At 42.9% G+C, this 26689-nt stretch overlaps 2 protein-coding genes across 2 annotated transcripts in view; one reads left to right on the plus strand and one right to left on the minus strand.

Moving 5' to 3' along the window:
• Nucleotides 1–389: 389 nt before the first annotated feature.
• napgb (N-ethylmaleimide-sensitive factor attachment protein, gamma b) lies at nt 390–5675 on the plus strand. The gene is made up of 12 exons (XM_035171181.2): nt 390–588; nt 799–866; nt 953–1037; nt 1130–1147; nt 2112–2142; nt 2436–2545; nt 2773–2839; nt 2935–3005; nt 3408–3486; nt 3750–3829; nt 4042–4171; nt 4455–5675. The coding sequence occupies exons 1-12, from the start codon at nt 533–535 to the stop codon at nt 4593–4595; spliced, it is 936 nt and encodes a 311-aa protein (XP_035027072.1). The 5' UTR covers nt 390–532; the 3' UTR covers nt 4596–5675.
• A 590-nt stretch (nt 5676–6265) lies between these two features.
• The window catches only part of LOC118118276 (piezo-type mechanosensitive ion channel component 2), a 63222-nt gene continuing 42798 nt past the window's right edge, over nt 6266–26689 (minus strand). The window contains exons 26-53 of the mRNA XM_047342115.1: nt 24789–25032; nt 24548–24671; nt 23644–23800; nt 23474–23563; nt 22369–22487; nt 22023–22091; nt 20724–20827; nt 19325–19445; nt 19143–19220; nt 18697–18863; nt 18266–18459; nt 17213–17386; nt 15537–16193; nt 14903–15161; nt 14431–14610; nt 13966–14260; nt 13540–13672; nt 12738–12885; nt 12433–12644; nt 11796–11954; nt 11218–11365; nt 10474–10662; nt 10099–10188; nt 9214–9383; nt 8985–9104; nt 8728–8807; nt 8296–8494; nt 6266–7985 (exon numbers count right to left, since the gene is read on the minus strand). Coding sequence (XP_047198071.1) covers nt 7733–7985; nt 8296–8494; nt 8728–8807; nt 8985–9104; nt 9214–9383; nt 10099–10188; nt 10474–10662; nt 11218–11365; nt 11796–11954; nt 12433–12644; nt 12738–12885; nt 13540–13672; nt 13966–14260; nt 14431–14610; nt 14903–15161; nt 15537–16193; nt 17213–17386; nt 18266–18459; nt 18697–18863; nt 19143–19220; nt 19325–19445; nt 20724–20827; nt 22023–22091; nt 22369–22487; nt 23474–23563; nt 23644–23800; nt 24548–24671; nt 24789–25032 — 4933 coding nt within the window. The 3' untranslated portion in view covers nt 6266–7732. The remainder of the gene's footprint in view (nt 7986–8295; nt 8495–8727; nt 8808–8984; nt 9105–9213; nt 9384–10098; nt 10189–10473; nt 10663–11217; nt 11366–11795; nt 11955–12432; nt 12645–12737; nt 12886–13539; nt 13673–13965; nt 14261–14430; nt 14611–14902; nt 15162–15536; nt 16194–17212; nt 17387–18265; nt 18460–18696; nt 18864–19142; nt 19221–19324; nt 19446–20723; nt 20828–22022; nt 22092–22368; nt 22488–23473; nt 23564–23643; nt 23801–24547; nt 24672–24788; nt 25033–26689) is intronic.

Here is a 26689-nt window from a genome sequence, read left to right on the forward strand (position 1 = left end):
AGAGCTATGGAGACAACTTTTCTAAAATCAGTGCCCTTAACTTCTAAAAGTCTTTTCACTAAACACAATTTACTCTTTTTGCAGAAGAGAACCTGGTTTTTAAAATACAAAACTTAATACACTGTTTACTCTAATGCTGCTGCTGCTCGGGTCAGACATGTCCCGCAGCACATCTGTGACAAGTGACACCACAGGAGGTCAGCAGAAGCAAAAGCAAAACTATCAGTGGATGCTCAGCTTCTATTTTAAGGCCTTTATCATATCCATAGATATTATGTTTGGTTCAGCATATTCCCAACAAACATGGATTATCATTTATTACTATTGTGTTATTATTGTTATTATTATTATATTCCTCCAATCGCGTTGTGGCTTTGATTGGTCCTCGGCGGCGCCCGTAGCCTGCGACATCCCGTGACGTCACCGGCTGAGGAGGAAGGCTTTCCTAATCCAAACACGGAGGCGACAACATCCCCGGCAGCGATCAATTCTACCGCAAGTTCACCACATCCCCGCGGAGCCGCTCCTCACTATGGCCGCCCAGAAGATAAACGAAGCCCACGAGCACATGGCCAAGGCGGAGAAGTGGTGAGTCGCGACGAGAAACCCGCGTATTCCCCGCTGCTGTCATCCCTGACGTTAGCTAGCTCGCGAGGCCACTGTGGCGGTGTTAATGGTAGATGCGACGCACACAGGCTCGTTAGCCCGCTTTGATCTTGTGCTGTGATCTCGGCTTGTTGTATCGTGTATCTTAATGTTAATCATTGTGTTAATCATTGTGTGTGTGTGTCTGCGCAGCTTAAAGACAAGCATGACGAAGTGGAAGCCGGATTTCGACAGCGCTGCGTCAGAATACGCCAAAGCAGGTGCTAAAGCAACACATCTGTTTCCGAGTGAGACATCCCAACGTGTACTCGCTGTCATTCAAACTGTTTGCGTCCTGTTTTTCCAGCTGTGTGCTTCAAGAACGCCAAACAGTACGATCAAGCCAAGGATGCGTACCTGAAGGAGGCGGAGTACCACACAGAAAACAAGACGTATCCTCCCTGTTCGCTCCCCTGTGACAATAAATCAATGTTGTTGTTGTTTTGTGAGTCTGTTTTTATCTTGACCTTAACTCACACATCAGCCTCTTTCACGCTGCAAAGTAAGTATCGGGATGTCATCCTCGACATGAAGACACAGCAGCAATCATACGCTACATGGACAAACGTATTGGGACACACCTCCTTGAAGGGATAGTTCACCCTAAAATGAAAATGATCTCCTTCTCCACGCACCGCTATGCAGATGGAGGAGGAGGAGGGGGGGTGAAGTGTTTGAGTCCACAAAACACTTCTGGAGTCTCAGGGGTAATCAGCGTTGCAGCCAAATCCAAAACAATCGAAGTAACTGGTGACTGATTCTTCAAACGTGAAAAAAACCAAACATAAAATGCCTCCATACTGCTCCTGTGGTGTCATCCAAGCTTCTTTAAACCCCGACATTCAAATTCGATTCCAAACGAGGTCTTAATGAGAATGAGAGATAAAGAGAATTACAATTTTTGGGTCAACTCTCCCTGTAATCATCAAATTCAGGTGTTTTATTCAGCATCATTGTCAGTGGTTGGACCAGTGAAGGAAATGTTAATGCTTCAGCTTGCCAAGATATTTTGGACGATTCTATGCCTCCAGCTTTGTGGGAACAGTTTGTGCGAAGGCCCTTTTCTGTTCCAGCATGACTCTGCACCAGTGCACAAAGCAGGAGCCACAAAGGCGTGGTTGGGTGACTATGGTGTGGAAGAACTTGACTGGCCTGCCCAGAGCCCTGACTGCAACCCCATCCAACACCTCTTGGATGAACTAGAACAGAGATTGTGAGCCAGGCCAGTGTCTGACCTCACAAATGCTCCTCTGGATGATTAGGCAAAATAGACACATTCCCAAATCTTGCACAAAGCCTTCCCAGAAGAGTGGAAGCTGTTATAGGGGGGGGGGACCAACTCCATATTAATGCCTATGGCTTTAGAATGGGATGTCATACAAGTTACTGTAGGTGTCCCACTACCTTTGTCCATATAGTGTACAACAACAATTTGCTTTATTCTGACCCCTCTTCTTCCTCCTCAGGGCGATTGAGCAGGCTGGTATGATGATGAAGGTGAGGGCCGCTTCTGTTGTAATCATCGTCATTAACATGTTGGTCACGGTCACACATACTCAAATGTAGCCGGGATGAACCTTCACTTCTGCTCTGAGCGAGCGGGAAGTTCCTGTGGTGAAGTAAATCCGCAGCTTGGCTTCGCGTTGGGGGTTCAACTCTGGTGAACTCTGTCACAGCCTCAACCAATAGCAACGGAATTCGTGTGGTTGACCCCACTTTGCATATGTGTGACCGTGCCACCTCGACAGTGGTAATGTGTCTGCAGCAGAATTGTGTTTGCTCTGCTACAGGAACAAAAGAAGATGCCTGAGGCCATCCAGTACATAGAGAAAGCCTGTATGATGTACATGGAGAACGGGACCCCGGACACTGCTGCGATGGCTCTGGACAGGGCTGGAAAGTAAAAACATCACCTTGTATTTCACACACATTAGAAACTTAAAGCCCTCAGCTGTTAACACAACACTGCACCTACACTTTGTAGGTTTATTATGATGACACATTCTTTCATTATACGTTTTTAGTTTTTGAATGAATCTGAATAGTTCATATGTTTGTTGTTACTCATGCATTTCTTATTTGTGTGAGGAGATTTTCCCTCAAACTAAAACGTGTTTTTCTCCTCAGACTGATCGAGCCTATAAACCTGGAGAAAGCTGTGGACCTGTATCAGAAGGCAGCCGGTGTGTTTGAGGTAACGATGATCTGCTGACAACGACTGAATCATTTAAACTATCATTTCCATTTTTCATTTCTTTTAATTAATACACCTTTGTGTTCTGTGTGCAGAATGAAGACCGTCTGCGTCAGGCTGTTGAGCTGCTGGGCAAAGCCTCTAGACTTCTGGTCAGGTTAAGAAGGTAACAGACAGGAGGAGGGGCCGGGTGGGAATATTACATTAATCACCTGTTCTCCCAGAAGTATAGCATCAGCTGTAGCTATCATTTGTGCTCTTTTGGTTAATTGCTGATGGAGAAAGCAAAGAACTTCTGTTTAGGAATTTAATACAGAAAGTATTTAGGACAATTAGCTTGTCATTATCATTGTTTTTATTTTTCTATAAAGATTAAAAACACATTTTACCTGATGGTGATCTATAACCACAACACAGCGTATTTTAATGATTGTTGTTTTTTGTTCTTTTCATTTGTATTAAATTCATATATTACAGTCAGATATTTGGATTTTCCTCCACGTAATGATGTTGAACATTAGTACCTGCTCCTCCTCTGTCCTCACTCTGTTCTCATCTTTCTATCCAGGTTGGATGATGCAGCCGTCGCTATACAGAAAGAGAAGAACATGTACAAAGAGATTGAAAACTTCCCCATGTGCTTCAAGGTGAGTTACCTCAGTGTGTTTCTGTTGTTTATCTCTCTGTGCACATAAATCAAAACTAAATGTGTTACCACAGTCAGTCAGAATTTAATTTCCAGGATAGACAGTGTGTTTCATGTCGCTTGGCTTGTCACTGTATCACAGCAGAGAATAAAAATGCTTTGTGATTTTCTGTCAATATAAATCACACGACTGTGTTTGTTGTAATCTGAGAATATGTGATCAAATTAAAAGTTCTGGTTTGTTTTGTTCTTCTCATTCTTCAGAAAACAACTGCCCAAGTGCTGATTCATCTTCACAGAGTGGACTACGTAGCTGCTGATAAATGCGTCAGAGAAAGTTACAGGTATGAGAATTCAAATATGTTTCGTTACCATCAATAATCCGTGGCTTACTGCTGCTAAACACAGCCAACATTGTCTTTGAGCAATGTGAAATAATTTTTTTATTTGTTGTGGCTCATCTGAGACTTTGTTAACCGCTGACATGACCCAACATTCACGGTGCAACACTTAAAACTGAGGATCATTACATGAAGTGCTACTTGATCTCCATCAGTCTGCCTGGCTACAGTGGAAGCGAAGATTGCCTGGCCATGGAGACGCTACTGCAGGGCTACGACGAGCAGGACGAGGACCAGGTCTACCGCGTGTGCAACTCACCTTTACTGAAATACATGGACAATGACGTGAGTACTGCTGATACACACTGTTTTAAGTTTAAGTGGACAAGTCACCAGCGTATCACAAGGCTGACAAACAACCCTCCGCCAGTTTTCATTTAGTCTTAGTCATAACTGTTCCGAAAAGATGAACAAACAAACCTACAACTCTCATTATATTTCATTTTGAATGTTACTAAACTCGACTGGAGACGTGATCTTTTGTCCTCCTGTAGAATCCCGTCAGTCAGAAGAGAAAATATTTAAATCTGAGATCTGATGAGTCACTTTATTCTCCGCTGTCGCACAGTACGCCAAGCTGGCCATTTCCCTGAGGGTACCCGGAGGAGGAGGAAAGAAGAAGAAGGCTGCGGCTGCTCCACAGGGTGGCGCTGGCGGGGAGCCGGCCGCTGCCGATGATGAGGACGATTACGAGGGCGGGCTGTGTTAGCCTCCAGTGAGAGCATCGACTGAACCCATCTGCTGCTCCACCACCACTACACCCTCTGTGTACGAGTTAGAAACACCTCGACCAACCCTCTCAGCTCTGAACCCCAGAAAGGCGACAGTTTAAATCTTAATTGTGCAAAAAATAATAAGAGGAAAAAAAACAACAACATTCACAGTAGGTGTTGCAGAAGAGTTGCGTTTAAACAGATTTTTTATTTGGTTTCTTTGAGCTGGATCCTCAGTGTAATGAAAAATCTTCAATGTTCAATAATGTATGAAAGCCTGTTGTACGTAAAAGTTCTATTCTCGTCTCTGTGAAGCTGTACATTCTGCCGTTATTGTTTGTGGGTAGTTTTCAATAGATATATATAATTAATCAGAAATGCTCTAATAAATATGCCCAGTAAGATGATCAGTGTATAGGTGTTTATTTGTATTGACTTATATTTTATTCCGGATTGACGGCTGCGGCCTGTTGAAGATCCACTGGAACAATATGCAATGAGTCTGTCGATGCATGTTTGGATTTCAGATGTTAAATCAAATTCAATGCTATGGTGAATTAATATTAATATTGATGCATAAAAGTAATTCACACTATTGTCTTGAACATCAGCGCTTAAAGAAGTTATTGAAGATTTAAAGAGCTGTAATATTCCTGATGACGCAGCTTATATCCAATCGTAGACTGTTTTATTCGTCTACCTCGAGGTGTCATGGCTGTGTCTTGATTACAGCTTCCGTCGTGCAATCCTCAAACTAAAGTGACCAACACATGAAAAAGGGACTGTGTGGTGGTGTGTTCTGTGCATTCAGCCCATTGTTTTCCTTTATAATGTCGGGTTTGTGCGTTTCTTTACCTTATTGCTCAGACTATAAATGTGAGAAACCCTCTGTAAGAACATCATTTAAATGCCAGTTGAAAACTTTCTAATATCACAATTAGAATAGTAAAAAAAGGGACTGTTTACATTTTTGTTATTTGTGCTGTCGCCCACCTCTTTTATTTATATATATATATATTCAGGAGCTGATCTCAAAACTTTGCACATACATCAATAAACATTTCCCTTGTGTGGCATTTTATGGTCTCTGTGCATTTTCTTAAACGAGTTAGCAGACAGATTTTCCACATCAGTGAGACGAACGGCGGCTGCACGTCTGCACCCAACCGGCCTCTGACAGACATGTAATGACTGTGTAGCTTCCTCAGACCTATTTATCTTTGATGAGGCTAATGCTCTCTCCCCGTTAAGCGATATTTAATGCGAACACATTCATGCTACTTTTCTGATTCCCTCCCAATCTGAACGAGTGTAGTGCATCTGTGCATTAGCAGAAGAATGAAGGCGGACTTGAGTGAACCTATAAAGAGAGATGCTGAACTGCTACTTGTGTGGGTTACCAATCCAGATGTAGTACCACCCATTCACTATGTGGTAGAGCACTTTGAATATTGTTATGATATGCAATAAATAAAAATACTAGTAACAAACAAAAAGAAGCACAAACAGCATTGTAGGGGATTTGTTCGTTGAGGAAGTTGTCTTGAAAGTCGGAGGGCTCCAGTTTTATTTTATTTTAATTAAAAAAAAATCTAAATCCTGTTGAAAACACAGATTTTCTACCCGTTCACACACAAGAAAAAAGCAGCTGAGAACAAAAGCTCGACACCTTTCCAGACGTTTTATTTGCAGATCTCTGGACCTATAATACCACATTACCTTAACATACAGGTACATTTTCACATTTCATTCCTCCTCATCCCGTCCCTTTAAACTTGAATGTACATGTAATGAAAATTAATAATGAAGTTTCTCTTTCATGCTACAGTGTCCTCTAATGCATAGTTTGGACCAAAGGGCTTCACGTCAGAGCCCTTCATGTGAGGAATCTTTCAGTTTTTCCTTGACGACTGACTGCACAGCTGTGGGCGCCACAGTGTTCGTGAATGTTTAAAAACAGCGAGAGGTTCACAAGCGATGTGCAAGAGTCCACCACCTAATGCACGTTACCCTGATTCAGAAAACAGCCCTCTGCTGGTTTCGACTCGAGCCAACCTGTAGGTGGTTCAGAACATGGATTCAGACGATTGGCAAATAATCTCCTTCTGTGTGGAGGGGGAAAAAAGTCCACAGCGATGAAATGTACTTTCTGAACGCAGCCTTATAAACTGTGGCCATGTGCGGTAAACATACTCAGTGTCGGTCCATCTGGACAATATCCACATTTTAAAGTTTCATGCCGTTTAAATAGTTCTCAACGCTTCTTCGGTCTCGTAATCTTTTAAATCCGTCAAAGCCTACAATGTTGTAACATTAAACACATACAATATCTGTGAAAACTGCTCTTCCTGAGAAAGATATGTAGTTGATTAGCGTTTCAGTTCGTCTCATACAAACAAAATAAGGCAAGTAAAGATTGTCTGATGTTTCCGGTTTGTCGTGTCTCTGCAGAGTTTCCCATGTGGCCTCTGACGTTTAAAAAACAAAACAGTGGGGCTATGTTCGTGTGTCTTGCTCAGACGCAGCCTTTCTCTTTCGGTCCACGTCGGGAGAAACAGGAGCTCAGTATTGCACAGTCCCACAATCAAAAGTGTTCCAGTTGGAGAAAATACGAGATTGTGCTCATGTGGTCATTAATTGTGCAGCGATTTTTTGGTGGGAAGCCCTTAAAGTGTAATGTTGCGGCCAGTGCGAGCCTTTCTCTGTAAATGTAGGACGACAGGCGTGAAGAGCAGTCGACGGGTGTTTGGAAAAAAAATCCACCTTAGTATCGGGAGACTGTTTATAACTTAAGAAAAACTGTCCCCAAAAAGATTTGTCCATCTCCAACTGAACACCAGCTGCTTTTCAAACAGCACCGGCAAATTTGTGCTCAATCGTTAATAATGTAACTGCAATTTGTTGCTGTTTTTCATCAGTTAAGAGTAAAAAATACCAGTTCTTAACTCAAAAAGTGTTTTTTGTGTGGAGCTAACGCTGCGTCACCACCACCAGAGCTCAGTTTGAGGAGGACACACCAGGTCCTCGGCGGCTTTGTGCTCCATCAGCTGGTAAACAGGCTGAAGTAGCGGCTCACACCACCCAGCGTCTCCAGAAAAGAAGCCTCCATGATTTAACGTCCCCTCGCTGAGTTTCACTGAGTTTTCTCCCGGGTCCACTTGATCATGGTTTCTGGCGAGCGGTAGAGGAAGATGAGTTTGGCGTACATGTCCTCCTCCAGGTCCAGCTCCCCCGTCTCTCGGACCAGGAAGATGTCGGTGCACAGCTTGTGGATGCGATCCACGTTGGGGAGCTCCTCGAACATGATGGTGTGGGAAATGCCGCTGAAGAACTCGCGCACAAACTTGCCGATGACGAGAACGACCGAGGCGTACAGGCCCATGATCCTGGACAGGGAAGAGAGGAAGGAGATGTTCAGTTAAGATTTTGAATCCCTTGTAATCTTAGTCCTCCAGCTGGTAGGTGGAGTTGAAAGGGGACAGAACCTAAATTTGACCCCTACATGCCTGTTTAGAAAGAGTTAAAGGAAAAACTGCTTTCCGGTTGTGCTAATCATCCAACACCCCTCACATTTATCCTACAATTGTTTGGTTGGGTTCTCACCAAACACTTAATAATACCCAAAATGTAATTAAAACAATATATAGACTGAAACAGCAAAATCTTTAAATCGACAGTGTTTCTCAGGTCACTCACCCGTATCCAGCCAGGAATCCCAAACTGGGCGGACTGACTTGGTCGCTGAACACGTAAAGCTCCAGCCCTTCACGCCCTTCACTCCTCTTCTTTATCGGGCCGGGCTCCGCCTGGTCGACGATCCACCATTCCTGCTTCTGATCGGAGGAACTCTCTGGTCGCTTCAACGTCAAAATTATGTCCATCATAATGTCTTTATCTGCAACGGTGAAGAATGACATCGTGGCAGTTATTCAATCAGGATGAAGCAGATACAAATCAATTACAAAAACAATACAATTCTTACTAAAACTAATTATTTTTAAGCTACTCTGTGTTGTGTTTTTATTGTAATATTAAAATCTTTCAGATGATTCTGATGGCACAGGTTTTTATTTTCTTAAAAAGAAATTAAAACTTTGAATATGCAGTGATAAAGGAGGCGATGATAACCTTCATAAAGCTGCTCGACAGGTTTGGCATCGGAGTCACTGGGGGCTCGGATATAACGAGGAAACATGTTTGTTAGTTTCCTGCAGAGAAGAAAGAGGAAAAGAGGCTGTTACTGTAGGAAAAAACGTATGTATGTTAACATAATGGAGCAGGACTGTGTAAAAACAAAATATATAGTCCTACATTATGAGTATATACAGTATGTACAGGAATCTATCTGTGTGACTGAATGCTATTAGTGCAGCTGATAGACTTACACACTTGAAGCATTTCCTGTCCCACTCAGGAGAGTTACGAGTTCCGTCTTAGTTGTCTCGTTCAGATTCGTCACTCGTTTTCCAGATGCTATTTCAGCCTTGGCACCGAGATTGAGGTTTCTGAGATTAAGAGGAGGAACAGGTGATTGTGAGCAGGCCACCTTTGTATTATATTATATTAGAACTCCTACTTGATTAGATACAGTAGTGAGTGGACATTGTGTCATACCTTTGAATGGTCCAGGTCACAGTGATGGGGAAGTCCTCAGTGGAGTTCAGCATTTCGATCAGGTGGGTTCTGCTGGGGGGGCTGATGGTCCACAGAGAGTTGGAGCTGCCTTTCAGCTCAGCGATGACCAGATCCTCTGGCATGTAGCCCTCCAGCCACTGCAGGGCGTCCTGACACCAACACAAGTCACAACACATTAGTAAGGTTTAGTTTTTTTAAGATGTCAACTAAAACATTTGATCGCTTCACTTCTTTGACCCAGACTAAATATATGCTAACTGTTGGATTGATTGTGATGTAAGTTGGTACAAAAACCTATTATCTCCACTGGACGAGTCCAACTTGACCCGACTGTACTTTTCACTTATCTGTAGGAATATGTAAACATGTGCTTTTAACTACTGTAACTTTGGAGGCCTCCTAACTTTTTCTTTAGACCAACTAGTGGTTGTGAGTTAAATGTCTCAACATCTGCTTGGTGGATTGCCATAAAAATCAGTAGAGATTTTAATACTTTGGGAAATCCCCTGACCTTTCTTCTTGTGCCATCATCAGGTCAAAATGTATTTAAATTGCCACAAAAGTCGAAAATAGTTAAAATTATACGAGTGGGGACTTTAAAGTGTTGTTTACAAAGGGATTAGAAGTTTCGGTTAAACCTTCAGAAGTTATGTTTTATATGTGACAACTATTAAATGACCTTTTCTGGTGTGTATTTACTGCCTGGTTTAAAAGTTTGTCATACAAGTTTAAATGATGTGGGAATTAAACCCTGTTACCTCTTTTTCACCACAGCAAACAATAAACACATAATAAACACAATGACACATTCATTATATGAGTGGGGGGGGGCACGATATTTATACTGTATTTTTTTATACTTACATCGTTTGTATAATTCTTGGTAAATTTTGTAAATTCCACCAGTGTCACATTCTGCAGTTGTTTTTGCTGAGCGCTCATAGTGAAGATGGGCTGCAAGAAGAGGACGTTTAGAGAAAGCAGCTTCAAGTCTTGTTCAATCTGAACACATGGAAAAACTGAGAATTAAATAGAGAAATTCATCTTTGGCCTCTGTACTGAATCTGTCAAAAAGCAGCAACCAGCAAATTCTCACATTCTAGAAAACATCGTATTCATCGGGTAACCAGCACCTGATCACATGAGAAGTCACAGATGTATTAACTTCATTAAAATCTACGTTCTCAGCTGAGCCTGTGTTGCTATGAAATGATTTGACGAAAGACAACGTGTCCTCACCTGAAAACCAGCCAGGGTGATTTCAAACGTGACGTCCAGCGGCTTGTTGACAACTCCAGCTACCGATTTGACGAGAGACATAAAAAGCAGCGGGAACCAGACGATGCAGATCAGCAGCATCACGATCATCCCTCCCATCCCGTACTTCACCACCTTCTTCTTCTTCTGGCCTCGGGGCTGCGGGTACCTCTACATGAAGAACAGCAGAGTTGTCCCAGTTGTCAGAGTTGTTAGAGTTGCTGAGAGCTGCTGACAACTGCGTATTTTGTGCCAGCACTTTTTTTTTATCCATTAGAATAAGACAATGAATCCATTCAGGGTAATATCAGTAAAGATGGAACAAAAACTTGAAGCACAGGAGGTACTTGCAGATTGAACCTGGTCAGATTGCAAGAGTGCATTATTTACAATAGAGAGGCAGAGAATAAAGACGTTTTTATTGCGCCACTGGGAATACTGGGCACCACACACACACAATATATCTTTACTTTTTAATATAGAGCCCATAAATCTAGCTTTCATCCATCACCGAGCCCTTGCAGATCTGAAATTCTTCTTCTTAAGCCATAAAGCCAAAAATATGAAGGAGTTTTAGAAACATGAAGGAGTTTTAGGAACATGAAGGAGTTTTCAGAAGAAAATGATCTTTGACAGAAATAAATTTTTGCCCGAATTCCAGAACGACAGGCTCTGGCTCTGAGGGCGATTCTTTTCACACCAGACTGATGCCACGATGAAAAACACCTTCTCAGACTCTCTCCAGCATTTCAGAATGAAGATGTGAGCGTAGATGTCCTCCACACAGATCCAGCTGGACAGAGACAGCGAGGTGTCGGTCCAAACCCAGTCCATCACGGCACGCAGCTCCGTCAGAAACGGCACCAGGCGGAAACTGGATTAAAGAAGTGAGATAAAGATTAAATTAAACTAAAAACAAGATTTAAGATATTTAATCACAACCTCAGACTCAACACTGCTCTGACAGCTGCTGTACAATTATCATGAAGGCTTATTCTCAAACAAACACATCTTAGCTTTTCTGATGCTTTCTTAGTTTGTATTAGCAAATTGAAATCTTATCTACGAGAGGAAATTTATCTCACATAAACGATTCTGGACATGACATTAAAAGGCTGAATATATAAATGGCGATACCCAAAAGACAAACAAAAATTTGAAATGTGTCATTTATTTTCAAATTTTTGAAACTAATCCCTGCAGGTGAAATCTTTCTGCAGCTTCAAACTGAAATCCTCACACAACCGGGGCCTCGGACCTGTTTACTCTGCTGGAAGAAATGATTCTTCTCCGGCTGAACTCACCCTTGAAACAGGAAGAGGTTGACATAATTGTGGCTCTTGGTGAGGAAGTTTCCCAGAACGCGGGTGGGATAACCGCAGCGGATCTGATAGGCCGACAGGCCGAAGTAGATGCACTTGACAAAATACCACATCTGAGCAACCGTGTTCTCACTGAAACGCCTACAAGAGGAAAAGAAAAGAGAGAGAATGTGTGAAAGTGGATAAAGAAAGATGGTTTTCATTCTGTCACTGCAAAAATGGGATTTCTCAAAAAAGGGCAAGGCAAATTCCTGCCAGATGTAAAACATTCAGACTCATGGTTCATTGCTTTAGAACTTAGTTTCAGATTTTTACATAAAAAATTCCTGAGTAAGAGTTGCATTGAATTATTTGTTTTTAGTTTCACATTTTAATTAACCATCAAGCACATCCTATAGAAATGAAAATGTTAAGTTCCTAGAAGCAAATTCTGATACAAGAGAAGCTCGATCCAACAAATATTTGACTCTTAAAAAAAATGACTTCATTGATTGATTATGAATATTCTTGCCTGTTATTTTCCTGACAATTGACATATTGATTATCAAGCTAATTGGAGCAGCTCTACAAAAAATGTACAATTATCTTAAACCTATTTTGAGCCTGTTTTTGTTCTTACTTGTTAGTGACTCCCGGCAGAATGAAGAACATCCAGAAGTGGATTCCAAACACCAGGAGAGCCTGGAAGATGACCTTGCCCACAACAGACTTTCTGAGGTAAAGGGCCCGGTCCACCACCATGGTCCCGAACTGGATCAGGACCATGACCAAGAAAGGTCCCGGCACCTGATCCTCCGACAGAGACGAGGTGATGTTTGCCGCTGAGTGTTTCTACAGGAGAAAAGGTGCACAGAAGTGATGTTGGACAAATATAGAGACATTTTCATAAACAATTAAAGATCATGGAAATGTCTGTAAACCTACACCAAACGCCCAGAATCCAAACACAATGATGATGAAGTCCACAGTGTCGGACAGGAACATCAGCACATACACGTCTGTGACGGCACTGTACTCTGGATGGATCAGGTTATAGAAGAACTGCCTCATGGGAATGTAGATCTCCAAGAACCTATAAAAAAAACAGGGTTAGTTAATGTTAATGTTGTTATGATCAAGGAAACAGGTGAAAAGTGTCCAGGGGAGAGTCACTCCACAGGACCACAAGGGAAATAACGTATTTACTTTGGAAGGAGACACATTCTGCTCATATTCAAGAGAACACATCACTTTCCTCACACCATTGCTGCAGCTCCTCTTTTCAGCCTCTGTCTGAAACACTTGGTTGAATCTCCTTTCTCTTTTGGGCCACTGCTCCTATTGGTCCTATTTTTAGAAAACGTAAACGATTTAAATCTAATTTTCGGTGGGTTTCCGTTGCCGTTTTGGACGTAATATCTCAGAAACCACTTGTTCCATTGTGATTAAATTTAGAGCAATAACATGTTGTGATCGTCTGTCGCAGCACTTACACAAAACTCACGCTGACTGGCCTGACCGGAAAGCTGTAATTAAATGTCTAAATTTAGACCTTTGAAAGCTGCTGTATCACTGATGTGATTTTCCACTGTGCATCTTCCATTAAGCATCCAGAATATTTGCTCAGCACACTTCTCATCAGTGCCGTCAGAAAGTTACACACTTTCTTCCACCACTGCGTTTCAAAGTGCTGGACGGAGTTTAAAGACACGACGGCAGCTTTATGTTCATGAACCGTGAACGTTACCGCTTTATGATGAAGGCTTTTCCTTTATAGAGCTGCTCTCGGAGCTTCTCAATAATCATCTGTTTGCGGGTCTTCTGGTGGACGCTGGCCTCGCTGCCGTCCTTGCGGCTGCTGTTGTGGGAAGTGGCGCTTCCTGTGGGAACAATTCACATTTCCAGTTGTAAATGATCCGTGACGAGGGAATTTAGTCCCTGAAACAACCCGAGATTCACAGAGGTCATAGATCGAGACTGCGAGGAGATGTTCATTTGTGTGATACACGTCCGGATGATTCCTTCTATTTGTTATTTTAGTTTTGATCATCATTGTATTATATGAATTACACTTTCAGAGCTTTAGATGTCATCTCATCTTTTGTACCAGTTGTCTTTTGATATCCATGATGAGTCACCTTTAACTGCTGTCTCACATCTGGAGCATCCTCACCTCTTTTTGATCTGGCAGACGTCTGAAGTGATCGGTGAGAGATGTGCGAGCCTCCACTGGAGCTCTTGCGACGCTGGTAGGTCTGCTGCTGCGGGAACTGCACCTGGACGTGTCCGGAATCTATGGAGGTCCCAAAGTTTAAGGACCTCAAGGTGTGAGTGGAGCCCATCCTCTCACTGATCACCGAGGAGGCAGCTTCAGACTCCTTCCCACTCTCGTCCCGGTCCGAGGACTCGCTCTGACGAGGAGGCTCCCTCTTCTCCTTGGGGTCTTCTTCGTCCCACAGCCCGTGGCACTGGAAACGCAGGGATTTGTGGAGATGATGATATGATTTATGCCCAAATTAAGTGATTTTCAACAAAGATGGCTGCTACTGATGTGTTGTCAGTGGTCAAAACAGGATAAAAAGTGAATATCAGCACACAGCCCTGGTTAACTGTTCACATATGGTTTGTTTGCAGGTACCTTCAGAATGGATCTGTGGAAGAAGAGAGCCAGTAACTGAACCAGGTCGTAGTGGACATAACCGTCCTTCTTCTCCACCCCGATGATGTTGGGAAGGTAAAATGGTTTGTTCTTATCGGTCCCTTTTAGGCTTAAGTTGAGGAAGCCGAACTGGAAGAAGTACTTGATGACAATGGTGACCTGGAGAAAAGAACCACATCAGTGTCAGTGAGCTTTCTGGACTGTAGACCCACAACTGTAGACTGAGAGAACTGACATAAATATGTTCTTACGTTACTATGCAATTATCTGTCTGTTTTCATGTTATATGCTCAATGAGTGGAATAAATCAACCAATCAAACATATAAACAGTTGGGTCCAGGTTTGTACTGGAGCTTTATCCCCAAATGGGACATCCACCACTTGACTAGTGTAATTCAACGATTGACAAAGTTAAGATTTGACTTGGGTCATCTTCTCGTGTGACTCCACCTCAGTGTAGACGATGGCAGTCATCCAGTAGCGCTTGCTGGGCCTCGGCACAGACAGCATGGCCCAGAGGAAGATGGAGATGGGGAGGACCAGGGTGGCGCAGGACGCGGACACCATGTGGTTGATGATGATGACCAGATAGCACACCATCTCAGAGTGCGCCACCAGCATGTTGTAGAGGGCGTAGAAGAGCTGGAGGATCAGCGGCTGCCTTTGGTAAAAAGTCTCTGACTGCTCCAGCTCTTCGTCATAAAACATCCTGAAAAGACGGCAGAGAGGGAGAGGGACAGATCAGGGTTTGATTCTTTAATCCAAACTTCATTGTTGTAGCTTCACAAAAAATTCCTAAATCATACAGGGACCTCTGAGCAGGCACAGGGGCCTAAAGGGTTATGAACACATTTGAAAAATAGCATTACACAGCAGTTTCTATACTCAGCAAGAGTCACATTTCTGGATACACTGGAATCGGTGAAATAAGAGTTAACATCACTACTCTGATCTGTGGACAGCACAGACTTACACCTTGCAATTTTAATAATAATAATAGTATCACTTAGAAAATGTAAAGTATCTGAGACAAGCAGCTGCTGATTCTGGTTCCTGTGTGTCTGTAGCGTCTAGTTGGACTCACTTGTTGAGCAGCAGTTCACTGGCGGTCAGCTCGGTGGTCATGGACGGTAACATGATGTCTGACCTGCTGTCAGAGTGGCTGTCTGAGGTCATAATCATACGCCGCTTCCTGTCCTTGTCACTCTCGTCGTCGCTCAGCTCCAGACGGTCGAAGCTGACCGCCTTGCTGTAGCTGGGAGGCACGTCAGCGTCAGACGCTTTGGAAGCGTCCGTGTCGGGGGTGTAGATCAGTCCCATCCGCCCCTCTGTCTGCATCAGGTCCTGCTGTCCTCCTCCGTCTTCACTCTCAGAGATGTAGTCTTTGTCCTGGACATAAGGGACACACTCTGCCTCCTCCACCCTGAGGGAAGTGCCCTCATCTGGGCCAAAAGACGCCCAGGGAGCTTCTTCTCCCTCTTTGCTCTTTGGTACATCTGTCTCCTCCACAGCCTCCTCACCGTCAGTCCCCTCCATCCCCTCCATCCCCTCGCCGTCATCCTTCTCTGTCTCCCTGGATTCACCCCAGGGACCGTCCTCAGGCACCTCACTGTCATCCAGCTGCTGGGACTCCCAGGGGACCTGCTGCTTGTCCTCCCCTTGATCCTGCTCATCCTCCACTTCTTCTATAGTGTCTGTGGTTCCCTGTCTGGAGTAGAGAGTGATGCACTGGGTCGCTTCGCTGCAGGAGACACAAACCACAATCTGCATTCAGACACGCCGTTTTATGTCCATCTGAACTTGCATCACATCAAGTAACACAAGTACGATTTCTCAGATAAAGACATTTTAGGTAATTACCTCTGGCAAGGAGTTTTGTTTGTTAGGCAGCAGGATTACACAAACACTACTACACAGATTACAACAACACTTGGCGGACGGATGTGGTACGAGTCAGGGAAGCACCCATTACAATTTGGTGCAGATCCAGGAAGTTCCACTTTCTTTAACATTATGAGATTTTGAGAGTTTCAACAATTCTTTCAACATTTCCATTGATTTTCTCAGAGAATAATTTATGGAGCTTAATTAAAAATGAAGATCTGACATGTTTAGGGGACTGATATTTATGAGTGTGTACAGTTTGGTGCGTTTCCAGATAAAAATCTAGATCTAGTGAATGTAAACAGGGTTTCATTGGGGGACTGTGGACCCTTGGTGGAGGTATGCACTCTGCTGTGCATTCCTCTGCAAGGACTGGTGTGTAAACTCTGTGTTTATACACCAGTCCTTACTTACCAGTGCCCACAGGAAGATTTATAGTTGTTATAAGGCAATATAAATAATATATGCGCCTTATAAATGCTAAACCGAATGAATTACACTAAAGTGTTTCCAAATAAACTTCATGAAATATATGTCAAGTGTGAAAAATGAAACGAGAAAAGTGATGTTTATATTACGGCTAGATAACGGAGGGAGAAGGAACAGATCATATATCATAAAACCACAGAAAGGTTTGGATTTCAATAACATGAAAAAACAAGGGGCATTTATCAGGGGGGTTTTTGGTTCTTTTTTTGACAGGATAAAATAAAAATAAAAATGTTATATAAAATGTAAACAATGATTCAACTTCAACAAAAAATGACTTGGGGTCAAGTTTTGTTTAAGAGGCACAAACATGAATGATGTCATGAGTGAAAGTGACAGAGGCGTGCGATGCAGATGGGTGTGAAGGGTGATGCGGAGGCCAGGCACCTGGACATGAAGCTGCTGGCACTGTCCATTGAGGAGTTGGACTGGTCCAGGCCGTACATCTTACGCAGCTTGGGCCTGGCGCGCTCGCTGGTTTTGGGGATGCACTCCGGCATGCCGTCCAGGTCCTCCAGCGTGGACTGGCGCGAAAACAGGTTGGTGGCCTCAGTGACGGCACTGAGAGGTGGCGAGAGCGACAGATGGAATGATCAGTGGTGGGGAGGATGAGGCGGGATCGATCACACAGACAAGGCACAGCGCTTAACATAGAAAATGAGCAGGAAAGTGATCTTACTGTCACATAAATGTACTGAAATGAAATGAAAGGCTGAATCCAAACACGCGTGCAATGACCCAGAACATCACATCAAGTCTGCGATGGTGCTGGACCATGAGGGGATGAAAATGATGGTGCAAATATTGGTAACTCAAAGTACAAAGCAAATCTTCCTATTTATATAAGCTGCCTGACATATTATTGTTATATTATATCAATATTACACCTTCAACTGTCCATCTTTATACCATAGATGGACAAAGACAAACTATGACTAGTCTTTTGAAAGATATTGAAAAAATCCAAACTATTCATACTATTAATATTCTTTATGTGTAATATAAAGCCTTATCAATCAGAGAAATACATTTATGCAACAACAACAACAAAACAAGTCATAATGATGATTATTATTGTTATTAGTGGAAGTCTGCATTAAGTTTACTTCAGGTCCCGTTGGATTTCGGAGAACTCATGCACTTCCCAGCCGTGTCCATTAAATCCGTGATTGTGCACGTGTGAAGTCCGTATGTGAAGGAAATTGCTCAATGTGTTGATCACCACTGTGCACACCTAAAAGTCTTTGAAACAAATTTCCCCACTTACCCCCGGGTATGGCAAGAAGATAGTTTTGATTTTTATTATTTTATTGGAAACCTGAAAAAACATCTTTGTCAGGAGGTAAAAGTTCCAGAGAGGAGAACTGCACCAGGCTAAAATCTCTCCCTGAATTATTTCCGTCTCCCATGCTGCGTTGCTGACGATCAGGCTCTGCGTACCTGGATATGCTGTCTCTGGAGGCCGTCGAGTCCTGGCTCTCCATGCCGTATCCTCCTCGCCTCCTCCGCACTCGGGCGGAGCCGCAGACCGACTCGTCCTCACTCAGCTGATCCATACTGGCCTGCCTGGACATGTTGAGCCTCATGGCCTTCTGGTAGTAGACGTGGATGCTCTCTCTGGACGGCACGTTACCCTGGTGAGAGGAGATGGGCTCATTCATTTCTGTGTAATTAGCTTTTAATTGATATTCAATTAAACGGTGGGAAAGAAACTAAATGTCCTTAGCTATTGCAGGTTCTGTATTTAATTATACACCAAGGAAAAAAGCTAAAATATAAATTTTGCTTCCTACTTGTGCACAAGAAAAGTGAGAGGATCAGGAAAAGTACTAAACTGAAAGTTTAAAAACTAAGCTAGAGGGTTCTTGTACCTTTTTGACCTCTCGCGTCAGCATGCAGCGCTCGATGCGCAGCACCGTGGAGATGTCGATGTACTCTCTGCACATGTCGTTCAACCACCTGGTGAAGCTGTCCACCGTCGTCTGGAAGAGGACCCACGTGAACTTTATGATGTTGAACACGCGTTTGATGATGTTGTCTGAGGGAAGTCAAACGGATTCAAATAAATGAAATCCGGGGGTTAGGGTTAGAAATCAGGTAAAATGAGCAAACTGATAATTATCATCCTGGTGAATCTGTGAAATGGATTTCAAAAGCGAAAGTAAAAGTCATGTACATTGGAAATCTGTGCAGTGTGTGTTTCCTTTTCACTCATATTCAGTTTCTAAAGTGGTTTAAGACTCAGAAGAAGGAAATAAACAGCACAAAATGAGGTTTTCAACATCTCAGGACACGATCTTCTGAGGAGGAAACCAACCTGGTCCAGCAGACTTCTTGTTGTCGTCTTTTTCTTGCCCGTCAGACGAGTCACCAACCTCTACAGCCACATGAGCTGCTGACGTACAGTAAAGAAACTTTAATATGGTTCAAAGAACACACAAACGTATTCACACTAATAATTAATATTAGGATAAGATTTCTTCTCTTGAACTTTCTTACCATCTTTCTTACTTTTCCTGCGTCTAACTCCCTTTGTGTATTTCTTCCAGAATTTGCGTTTCTCTTTTGCTCGAGCTCTGAGTGCAGCTTTAGGGTCTGTGATCCAGGCGTGGTAAAGGAACTGGAGAACAGAGGCAGCAGCGGTTTAGTACCAGTGAACGGATGTGAAGTCGCTGTGTGCGAGGGCAACAGCGAGTTCAAACAAATATTGCACCAACAAGGTATATTTTGCAAATCTGTGCCAAATCACACCTGCATTACCAGAAGAATATAATTTTAACTAAATCCAAATCTGAAAGTGTAAAAAAAAGAAAATGAATGGAACAATGACACTGTAAAAAATCTTGTGCTAAGGAAAATAGTCACTATTGTATACTGCCAATTCAATTTTCTTATGAAAGCAGGAAAACATGCATCACAACCATAGTTGTATTTACAAATAAAACCAACTGCTGAGAATCTGTCTGAGCAGCGACCACAAGATTGAGAACAAAAACAACATTGACACATTTCCAAAACATTTCAGATTAAAGCTACAAATCATGCAAACCACTTCAAACCAGCCAGTCGGACAATAACAATATACAGTAAAAAAAAAACAAATCTCCATTCCAGATCAGATTTGATGTTTGTTTTTTTACGCAATGCAGAACAACAAAACACGAGCTGGAAAGTTCAGTCTGACGTGGCCGTTGAACGGAGCAGGCAGACGATACAGGAAACAAGCAGTGTTAGTTCTGTTGGTGAGTACCTTGCCTGCCTTCACTACATACTGCAGGACGGTTTTAGGCAGTTTAATGATAGACTTGGGCAAAGCCAGAACCGCAGACACAAACTTCCCAATAGCTCGCTACAGGGAGGCAACAGAGGGGAGAAGGTTAGTGGGAAACATGTCAAACGGTCAGAAACATCAGTGGTTACAGTGTTAGGAGACAGTGGAGGATTTACTGTGATACCATGCAGGTGAATACACACAGTCAAACATACTCTCTTTATATTAGTGTTAAAACACAAGAAATGCTGGTGAGAGTTAGTGATATGTTCTTTAAGCAGTGTTTTCAACTTTGCAATTAATGCTTTCTTTCTGTTAGTTTCTGCAACTGCGATAAAAGCGCATTTACTCTGACTTTTACTCCACAACATTTACTGCATCTCACAGCTGCTGCTATCAGTTATAAACTATAAACTTTACTTTAAAAAACAGTAAATGCATAGGAGTAAAGGCACAATGTTTTTCACTGAAGAGATATAATAAAATGGAAATATCAATCCAAGTGTCCTTGAGTAAATAAACATGTTCATACTTCACCTCCATCCTCATCAATAACCAAAGCATGTTGCCGACTGATTAACGGAAACAGGGAGGGAATTTAAAAACTCATTTGACCCCTGGAATCACCTGAAACGCCGACTTTTTGGGAAGCTCGTCGTCTTTTTTCTCCTCCTCCTCATCTTCCTCCTCACTGTCCGTTTCAAACAAGTAATAGTCTCCACTTCTGACCACTGATGGGCAGAGGGCAAAGTCTCGTTACATTCAGTCAAACCGAGGCAGAATCATTCAGCATATTCATGGTAACAGTCATAAAAAAGGCACAGTGGAGGTTCCCTGCTGAAAGAAAGATGCAGGAAAATGAAGCCACGGGACATTTAAGTCTATTTAACTTGCTGCATGTTAGTAGAAACTCACGATAGACACACACACATTTAAAGAACAACCAGAGCCACGGTGAAACAGAAAGTGCAGGAGACACACAATGCATCAAAACTATCAATACAACCGATGTGACTGCGACCACAAAGCACGAGGAAGAATCATTTATTCCAGTTTACGCACAGTCGCCATTAAGCAACTTGACAGAGCAAGTGAATCCAGTGGTTAAGTGTCAGAAGCATTGGGATAGACAAGGCTGACTTATGTCCTTGAACAGAATCGCAGTGGGCTGGGGGGCGGGGGAGGGGTTGGATGCTGGGAAATGGAGACGAAACATCAAATGACAGAAGAGATAAAAATGGAGAAATAATTTGAAAATGTCACGTGGAGATGGAGTGAGATGTGAGACATGAGTTCAAACCAAACAGGAAACCCGCCGCAATCGCCCTCTGCGCTCGTTTTTTTCCACCGGGTCATTTTATGCGTTTGATCGCTGGTCGGATCGGGTTTGGATTTTTCTCTCCGGGGGTAAAACCTGTTTGGTGATCATGTCTGCAGGCAAAGAATGAACAAGCCCTTCATCCTTTATTCCAGTACTGAGAATAAAGGCGAGTCGACTTCATATCTTTGCGTGAAAGTGTTTCACAACATAGTGATTCTCTACTGTGGGCTCTCAAGGCGATACAGGGGATTTTTCTTCTTTTTAAAAATTAAACAACGTCAAATACGAACCTCCAGACGTTAGTCACTTTCTATTTCATTATCATCTCATCGTGCCTATTTAAGGAAAACCCTGCCCGGCCCTGCAGTGATAATGACACGCACACACACAGACACACAGACACACACACAGACACACACACAGGTAACAGGGGCCTTTAAATAGACACAGAAAACGACTAAAGTCTGGATGGCGTAAATAAGCTACTGTAGTTTGGTGCCTTCAGAGCCCAGGGGCAGTATGGGAATCCTCCGCGTTCTGGTCAAGGACACAAGGGCCAATCAGAGTGGAGGAAGAGAATAAAGAGGGTTGGTTGGTCAACCTACTGGAAGCATGGTCAACCCACGGCCTCCACCACTGCTTTTTTTTGGTCTTGGCTTTCGTTCGATGTGCCCCTAAAATTTCACAAATACATGAGTGCAACATTTTAATAAGAAAATCAGTTTTGTCTACAAACTTCAAGCCATAATTACTGTTCAATGAAGCTTCTCTTTTTTTTTGTTTAACTGCTTATTTAAATAGTCATTACTACACAAGATGGCTGCATAGTCTGATGATAGTTAGCATGAAACACAGCTTACCTGACCTCTACTAAGGCATCATTTTCACCCTATGTAAACTTTTTTCTCATATGTGCTGCACAGTAAGAGGCCCTGGCAGGCTTCGTCATACCGTCGTCATCGTCCTCGGGCTGCACCAGCGTCTGTCCTTCTCCGGACTCCTGCGCCATGCTAAGCATCCTCTCCTTGCCCCGCTTAAACTTTTGCTGCCTCACTTTAATGCGCTCCATCCTGATTAGATCAGAGAGACGGTGAGAGAGACACCAAGTATCGACACAGGGGAACATCAGCGGCGGCCTAACAGACTGAGCATGAACATCTCCAGGCGTCATATGGAAATCAGTGTATGTTATGTAACGGTGGAGTGCTCATTAGGGCGGGTGAGTGGGTACTGTCTGAGTAACTCCTGAGGAACCTGTAAGTGGTGGAAATACATTGACTTTGTGTAGAATGATATACTGAGAGCCGGGCTTCCAGGAAACAATAACGACGGAGGCAGGAGCTGCTTTTAATCCGAGTTTCAAATGGATTTCTGAGTCATGTTTGCTAATAACTAACCTTAATGACTGTACTTTATTTTCATTCACCTTCCCACTGTCGTAAATACTCACTAGATTACCAGATGTGTATCGATCCTCAGTTTATAGTTCACAATAGTTGCTCTCATTGCCCCAGTTTGAGACCCTAGATATTTTTCTTCTTGTTTTCATTTTGAAAACACTCAACATTATATTTTTGATCAGTTCTCTGTGGTTTTTGGTCTTTTCAGGGGATTTGTTAAATATACAAAACATAACGCAAACCTTATCCTTTAAATCTAAAAGAAATGAATCGACAATTGCTAAAGTATTTTGCGCAGCATGGGATTTATAATATAAAGTATTTCTGCCGCTGTGCTAAAAATGTTTATATAGTCTCAAAATAAAAATGCCAAAATATATTAACTTCAAATTTTCTAACAAGCAAACTTCTAATCATATGTTTTAGTATTTTCGGCTTAACTTTTAAACACTAAACCTAAAGTTGCTTTACAAAATCCTGCTATTTAAACTCTGATCTAATTAAGAGGGAGATTGGACTATTTGAAAATATGTGTATGTAAATGTCTTAACCTGCAGACAGTAAACAGAAGTCAATAACTTCACATTTCAATGTCAAAACTTGTACACAAACCACAGCATTGTACAAACATGAGGTGAAACACGTCAGATTCTCACTGTCTTTTCAGCTGCTCCACAGATTTGCGCTCCTCCTCCAGTCGGGCTCTCACCGCCTTCACTATAGTGGCCTGGAAGAGCTCAGCTCCTCTGAATCCCACAGACACACATCAGTTACTAATCAGACACTGCAGGTGTAGGTTTGAACTTACTAATGACCTCTCACGTACCTGGATGCGAGGATCTGCGACGCTCTGATGTCGGCGACCACGTGCAGGAAGTAGTAGCTCATGAAGACTCGTCTCTGCAGCAGCAGGAAGGCGAAGCAGATACTGTCCCAGATGATCCCGGCGTCGTCTTTGGTCACCTTGCAGCGCTTATCAAAGGCTGGAACAGACCACGCAGTCATACGCCGATTTAATTCAGCATGAAACTAATGACTGTTCGCACCACTGTCACTTTATTATTAGCAGGGCAAAACACCAATAACCTGCAATGGGTTTGGCATCTTTAACACGCACAACAAACCAAGTCAGATTATATTATCCGATCTGGGCTGCAGACAAACCATCATAAATACAACATTAAAAAACAAACGCCCGGCAGATGACAGGGACAAAACACACAATACAATACAGGATCGATACATGAGGAGACAAAGATGAGGCAGGTCCAGTGTTCATGAAGAAGTGAGCTGGTGGCGTTATTTGTGCAAATCCACCGTATTGATTCCCATCCAGACAAAAGGACAGTTAGAAGTTTAACGTGCTGCAGCTAAAAATCATGTCAGAACTGTGATATTGTTGATTGACATGAGCTCTGACACATGAAAGATGAAAGATTTATGAGTCTAAAAATGTAGACAGAAATCTGTGTTTGATTATGCATGAATCTAAGTGTTTCACTATATTTTGTGGTATGTTTTCCTCTAATCGATGTGGGATTAAAGTATAAAATGTGAAAAATACAACAAGAAATGTTTCTGAAAACACGCAAAAATCGCACCGACATGGTTTGGTGTTGCAGCCAAAATGGTGATTACTGCTCCTGTTAATACTGAAGGAAACGTGCCACAACATTTCCAACATAAATATCAACAAATTCTACAATACAAGATATTAAATGTTCACTTACGCAGATGTCTCTGTTCGAAGTCGGTGTCGATTTTATATTCTTTAATGGTGCAGGCCAAACTGAGCAACTGGATCAACCAGCACTGCTTTTGGAGCAGAGTGTTGATGTAGCCACAAGCCAGAATCTATGGACACAGCAAAAAAAAATAAAACCTTTACTGTATCCTGGAATAAATAATTTTCTGTATTATATAAAATCAAAAAGTAGGAGTTTATCGCTGATTATTTCCTCTTCAACTCACGGAAAAAACATTCTTCATGGTGATCACAAAGATGTTGTAGGCGATGAGGAAGTCCCAGTAATGCAGGATCTTTTTGATTGGCTTCAGTAGCAGGTCTCCGCCGAAGAGCAGGAAGTAGAAGCAGGCGACCAGGTACCCCATGCAGAAGACGCTGATACGCGTGGTTCCCGTGATGAAGATGATGGTGAGGACGAACCAAAACAGGTAACTGAACATGATGACCTTCAGCATGTCGAGGTAGGACCTGCAGGAAGGAGGCGAGGAAGGACAATCGTTAATTGAAATGACTAGTTGACGATTACGAATTTAAAATTCTTCATATATTATCATTTTTCAAAAGCAACCTTGGGATTCAGGGTAATTGAAATGAACATACTGTAAGTATATGGCACAGAAAGCAGGTTCCTGTAGTTAAACCTGATGAGAAGAGACTTGCGCTAAGGAAGCTGATTTTATTTTTTAACAGAATATTCTTTCATTAATATATCGGCCGACACATCAGTATCAGAAAGATCTTACTCCCTAATATTATTATCGGGATCAGCCACCAAAAATCCAGACAGGTCACATTTTGCTCACCTTATGATAAGAGGACGACAGGAAACCAGAGCGCGAGCAAATCTCCCCTGAAGCTTAGATCCACATGTAAAAGTTTTGAATTCTGTTAAACGTTATTTGACATCACACGACTGACGGAGACGTTCACGAGACGACTTCCAGGACGCTACCTGGGACCGATGCCAGTCGAGCCTAGCTGCTAATGAGGACGCATGTTTACCACATAGTAAGAGTCAAAACAACATTTCAGTTCATTTTGTTGCTGCTCCTATAATCTGCCCCATCAATCACACTTAGTGTTTCACTTAGCGTCAGGGCTCCGGTAAGAGTCTAATCAATGAATGGGAACCCGAGCTGCAACCCGACTCCTGTCACTCAGCACATGTGCACTATGCTGCGTGTCCCGTGTGTGTCTGACATGCTAAGAACACACGGACGGATCCTGTGTTCTTCACGTGAGAGGGCGTTAACAGCGGAGGCATAGGAAGCGGTGTTGCGTTAATTTGATGGACCCGGGGAAAACATTGGGACCACAACAACAGCTGCAGTGTTTAGGAAGCAGCTCTGATGAAGTGGGTTTGGAATCGGACGACGCGTTGATGGGCCGGAATAGCTGAGTGAGTGTCCTTCTTCATCAGGGGGGAGAAAATACCTTTTCCATACATAAAAGCTATTTATTGAGTTAGAGTACAGGGCAAAAGCGTCTGAGTCGCGGAGTGACGGACAGAGTGTTTTTGTGGATTATGGATTTTCTCCCCCCCCCACCCCGTATCCGTAATTCGATCCTGGAGGGAAACGATGGAATAAGTGCAGCGCTGCCGCGGCGTGGACAGACGGGCTGCGCTGCTCGCTTTCTCTCGACGAGGCCTTGTTGATGGACACAGAGTGCGTTAATAAAAGACTTGTCCACTTTGCGCATCAAAACAGTGGAATGTGAAGAGCACATAATCAATGACTGTGGACAGGTCAGGATGCTCTCGCTGTCTCTAACTCGCTGCCTCTCAGAAAACCCTTCGCTTTTATTGTGCAAAGTCAGGATCAAGCTCTGGATTAAAAAAAAACTGGAGCAAAGCCACAACTGTGAATTATGCATGCGGTGGGTATTCAGTAACATCTCTCGCTGAGCGACCGTCATCGGTCTTATTTTAATATTTACCCAGGATAAGGGATTTGCTGAGTGAGTGAGTTCTTGTTCAGCGCCGCCCCACTTAGGATTTCTGCAGTTCTCACAGGTTGCAGCCAAGATCAACAGCAGTTTTCTGCTAAGCAGCTCGACGGGAGAGACGTGGAAAGTGTCTCACTCTGAAGGGTTTTCTCAGGATCGTTACCCAACAAGTGTGTTT

The sequence above is a fragment of the Hippoglossus stenolepis genome, chromosome 11, assembly GCF_022539355.2.
Source record: "Hippoglossus stenolepis isolate QCI-W04-F060 chromosome 11, HSTE1.2, whole genome shotgun sequence".
In the NCBI taxonomy this organism is placed as follows: Eukaryota; Metazoa; Chordata; class Actinopteri; order Pleuronectiformes; family Pleuronectidae; genus Hippoglossus; species Hippoglossus stenolepis.